Genomic DNA, 5,144 nt, shown 5'->3' with positions numbered 1-5,144 from the left:
GTGAAGTCAATCTTTCTAAGTTTTAGTAACTTTAGTAAACCAAGTGTACTGTGCTATATATCTGTATTCTGCTGGTTGCACATTAATCAGTCATATTTGTATATTCTTCAACATTTTAAGACAACAGCTCTTACCGATCTCCTAACTTCATCATGCCAAATCCTTTGTCATGATCCAGTTAAGTTAGACAAACTTAGTTTACTAGAGTTGCTAAAATTTCACTTGTCATTTTTAAGTAACAACTTCACAAAATAAAGCAAATACAGCTGAATTTCAAGTTAACTTCACACTCAGATATAAAGTACAATTAACATAAACATAAATTAAGATTTATACTTAATTACTGTTTCCAAGAATATTTTCAGTAAGATCAACCGGTATGCATTGAAAAAAATGTCTAGTTTAAAAAAATAAATAAAAATGTTGTTAGTTTCCTGATTTCAGTCACACATTTTCTTAAAATAAAAAGAAAAGACTTTTTCTAGGTCTTATTCTTGTACATTGTTTTCAGTCACTTCTATCACTCAAAATAGCATTAGTCAAATCATCTGGATGGCATGAGTTCTTTGACAAATAAAACAATCCTGGTAAAAACTGGTGCAGTCTGCTTAGTGTCTTTTCCACTACTACCACTGGGAGTCTTAACTTCTACCCGTGCTGTAGGCTGTCAGTTGCTCCTGATTAGTAGTTTCTCACTGATGCATTCAGATGTAATGGTAACAAGTTTTATATTGCAAAGTACTGCCTATTGAGCATGAAAAAATATATCAAAGGCAGAGTTGTATTTTGGATTTTATCACAAAAATCAAATGTTCACTCACTTTATGTCCACCATTTGTCTTCAGACATTTCCTCCTTATTTGCATCAGAAACCAAAGATATTGAGCTCATTGGAGCTGATGTGTACAATAAATTTTAAGAGGGGGCACTTGTAGCCTTTTACAAATTATGTCCACTCAGCAGGAGTGTGAACTGTATCATGAAAAGCAATAACAGGCATCAGACCTGTTTTCTTCTGCACACCACTCATTGAAAGGAATGTTACTGCAGTCGCATTACCATCAGCATGGTCAAAATAAATATATCAACTGGCAGTAGTGATTTAAGTTAACACCTGTGGACAGAATCTGTCGGTCCATAGTGGTCTTTTACTGATCTGCTGCTCACTTTGCCTTCTTGTACTTCCTCATATGTGCTGCTATCGAGTTGGTGATCTCCACACTTCTTTTGTTCTGTCCAAAATACTCCACAAATTCTCCGTCGGGTCCAACGAGGTACATGATGATGGTGTGATCGACCTAAGGACAACAAGAGGCGGAAATGAGACCTCATGGGCAACACTATTTTATTAACTTATTATTATGCTTGCACTGTTGCGACATGTTGTATGAGGAACAGTGGAGCAGAATAACTCACAATGTAGTCGTTGTCTTCGTCCTTTGGTCCCTGACTGTAATACACTCTGTAGGCTCTGGAAACCTGCTCAATCTGAGGCGTCGTACCTGTGAGGCCAATCAGCTTTGGAGAAAACTCTGAGAAATAAATAATGTTTTAATAGACTTGATGAAGGAAAAAGCTAAATATCTTTAATATTTCAATAATTGATAACTGAAATAATGAACAATATGTATTAGGGCTGTAAACTTCTGGTCAGTTAGTCTATATGCTTTTGTCCAACCAAATTCTTTCAATCTTTGGTGGTACTTCAATAAGGCCATTGTCCACCAAAGTGTTTCTTTCCCCAGCTTGAAATGCCAGTTAATGTTGCTCAGCACTTGTATTTGTCCTCTGTGATGGTTGGTTTTTGCTGTATTTATCCCGCTCCGTCTCCGATGTGATTGGACGGCTGGTGACAGTGACGAGCGCAGCGCTTTTAAAAAGTTAAACATTTTTCAACTCTAACTTTTAATCGATAAACACATAATCACAGAAGACACATATTTGAGGATAGTTACAGTAGACATGTCTGTGTATAAATTTAGTCTTATAATTTTTTGTTAAGATCATTACCTCTTGAGAATAAGTCACTTTTTCCAGCAAAACTGGGATCTCGCAACATTATTTTAATACAGAAAATCATATAGAAGATGAAATGCATTTATTCGACTTTTCTGTTGTTATTTTTTAATTTATGTCAGATTATGTGCAACATTTTAGTATGACAGTAATTCTCCTCAAAAGCACTCGGTCTTTTATGTGAAAACACACTATGCCAAGTAGAACAATTGTTTGATGCTTTTTTAACAGTATTTCTTCATCTTCTGACCAGTTTAACAGTGCTGGCGTGCAATGATGAAACTCCATCAGACATTTCACCATAACATTTTGGAGCACTGTTATTGGACACTTTGTTTTAACTTTTGTGAAATTCTCTGCCCTTGATGCTCCACCTGCTGATGTGGGAACTGACGCCTGAAACATCTCACTTGTTGAACCATCTGTTTTTGACAGATTTTGCATTTTGTGTAACTAATATGAACTGTAGCTAGCATTCTTGAGGGAAAATGATTTCACAGTAACGTGCTGCAGCTGAAAAGTTGATCCAGTTGTATTTCTGTAATAAAAGCATTTCAGTGTTGGACTTTATTATAACAGTTTCATTATAGTTTGCAGGTGTCTGTCTTTCAGTTCCTATTAGTCTTCAGTGCTCAAACACATAGACAGGTTTTTCTCAGGGAAATAAAGTAGATTTTGGAAAGATCCATGAAAATATGAGGGTCTCAATTTCCCAAATTCAAACATATTGGTGAACCACTACCACCATGTGTAATAAATTATAGTAAAAATAGAATTTTTTTTTTTTTTACCTTTCACATACGCAGCCAAGGCCTCTGGCGTGTCCCTGTCAGGATCAATGGTGATGAGGATCGGCGTCAAGTTTGGAATAGACTTTATTTTGTCTGTGGACAGCCGAACAACAATATGATGTTTAAGGAAGATTAGGATACTACACATGAAATTTCTCTTGTGCAATATGAAAGTTTTTATTACCTATTTCATCCACCACTTCAATCATTTTCTCTAATTCATCCGGGCAGATGTCGGGGCAGTGAGTGAACCCAAAATAGATGAGAACCCACTGGTCGAGGAAATCCTCACTCTTGGTGGGCTTGTTGTTGTGATCGATGAGCGAGAACGGACCGCCCAGCGCTGGTCGACCGATGGATTTGTTCCGCTCTTTTTCAATGACTGCAAAGTTAAACAGGAGGCCAGGGTAGCATCTTTATCAACTGATTTTAAAGATTAGTTTTTGTCTTTTGCAACAATTAGATAAGATAGTTATTAGTGTGAAAGGGGGAGAGAGAGGAGGACGTGCAGCAAAGAGCCACAGACTGAAATTGAACCCACAGCCGCTGCAGCAAGGACATAAGCCTTTGTTTATGGGGTGCTTGATCTACCAGGTGAGATACTGGGTGCCCCTTTATCACTAATTTAACACAGAAATGAGCTGGTTCTAATATAAACCCATGATTTATTAACCTGTTTTACATATTAACATGACCTTAATGCACACAGTAGAGTAAAGAGGTAAAATACTTACGTTCTTCCTTTTCTTTCTTGAAAAATTTCATCGCTCCAAGCAGAGAGCCTCCAATAGCAAATGTTATTGCTAAAGATTTCCATGTCACAGGCTTTGAAATGGAGACAATTAAAAAACAAAAAAAATATTATTTATGGGAGGTTTTTTTCCCAAGGAAACTGCGTCATTGATCAGTCTGTAAGCTCTTTTTTCCTCCACACTGCCTGAAGCAGATGTTCAGAGATTCTGCTCTCTAACCAACTCTAATGAGGTTTTTTAAAATGAGACATCACAGTGAGCTCATGTAATGAGTAATGATAAACTTCACAGAAACCTGACTGCTGTTCATGTGATTGCACTGCCAAACTGTTGTCTAAAATGAATGATTCTAACTCTAAATGATAGTGTTGGTCCTGTGTTAAATAATTGTGTGTATAAGTGATTATGATACATACCTTAGAGGTCTTAATAATTTCATTTTAAGCTTAAATTTCCCTGCTATAAATATTTCTATGAACATGCTGTCATTATTTCATTAGCAGGTGGGGTTGAGAGTTTTAAAACAATAAAACATTGCATATTTGCACTATAAACACTCCATACTGCCTTACAATAGTTATTATCGTTATTATTTCTCACCTTTCCATTTGACAAGGTCAGTGTTGCCCAAATGCAAGTCGCTTTAAGCGACTTACTGTTTACATGAACAAACATGCATCGGGATCAACCTGGGGGCTCAGTTCCTGGCTCAAATACACGACGAGATATGGATATGTGGACGGGGGAGCTAGGGATTGAACATTCTACGCTTATAATGATGGCTGACCATTTCTAACCGGTCCATTGATGCCGACAACAAAGAGCATCTTTAAAATGTTTCTCTTGATGCATAAAATAGATAGCAGACAATCAATACAGTCCCAAATGTTTTTTTCTTTCTCTCTTTTTTCTGTTTGATATGTGGTCCTTAATTTGTGGTAGAAAGAAAAGAAAAAAAGGATCAAATCATAACAAATACAAAAATTAGAACAATAAACTATGTTGTCACACAAAGGTGGGACATACGTATGTCTCACAGTGCAGTAAAAAACAACAAACACAAAATGCACCAAATCTTTTAAATCCCAGAAATTACGTGTGAAATTATCTGACAAGACCCCACATTTTTAGGTAAATATTGATCTTTTTGGTGGTGTAGAGGTCTAAAAAACTCAAATGAGAGAAATGACATAATAGTACAATAGTACTATAGACATAATAGCAGTTAATACACTGATTTAAAAGTTCGAAGGTCACAGTTGACAGCATACAATATGTACACAAAGCAGCCACTTTTAGAATCCTTTGTCTATCTTATTTGAACAGCATTAGCCTTTTTAATCCAATATCAGTTAAACCATTGTATGGGCCTTTTAATATATGACAAGCAGTTATTGTTAACTACTTCTGCAAAATAGGGAAATTACTACTTCATGATAAATAACACCTCTACTAACTGTTTTTACATTTGACAATGCCTTGTTAAAACTTTTTTCTTTGTGAGGACATGTGAATACTCCATGCAACTGTAACATAAACTTTTGTCACTTACCCCAGACTTCTTCTTCTTATCCCCTGATGAAGG

General features: G+C 36.1%; 1 protein-coding gene across 1 annotated transcript; it reads right to left on the bottom strand.

Annotated features, from left to right (window-relative positions):
- Positions 1–774: 774 nt before the first annotated feature.
- LOC121963624 (protein SCO1 homolog, mitochondrial-like) lies at positions 775–5,141 on the bottom strand (the record flags this gene model as incomplete). Its single annotated transcript, XM_042513902.1, has 6 exons — positions 775–1,298; positions 1,417–1,532; positions 2,808–2,900; positions 2,992–3,189; positions 3,542–3,632; positions 5,112–5,141. Coding segments are annotated over 6 exons (663 nt in total), but the record flags the coding sequence as incomplete, so codon positions are not given.
- Positions 5,142–5,144: the final 3 nt, after the last annotated feature.

This window comes from Plectropomus leopardus, unplaced genomic scaffold (genome assembly GCF_008729295.1).
Source record: "Plectropomus leopardus isolate mb unplaced genomic scaffold, YSFRI_Pleo_2.0 unplaced_scaffold11915, whole genome shotgun sequence".
Lineage (NCBI taxonomy): Eukaryota > Metazoa > Chordata > Actinopteri > Perciformes > Serranidae > Plectropomus > Plectropomus leopardus.
The sequence above is the reverse complement of the archived record's forward strand: the minus strand, read 5'-3'. Positions and strand labels throughout refer to the sequence as shown.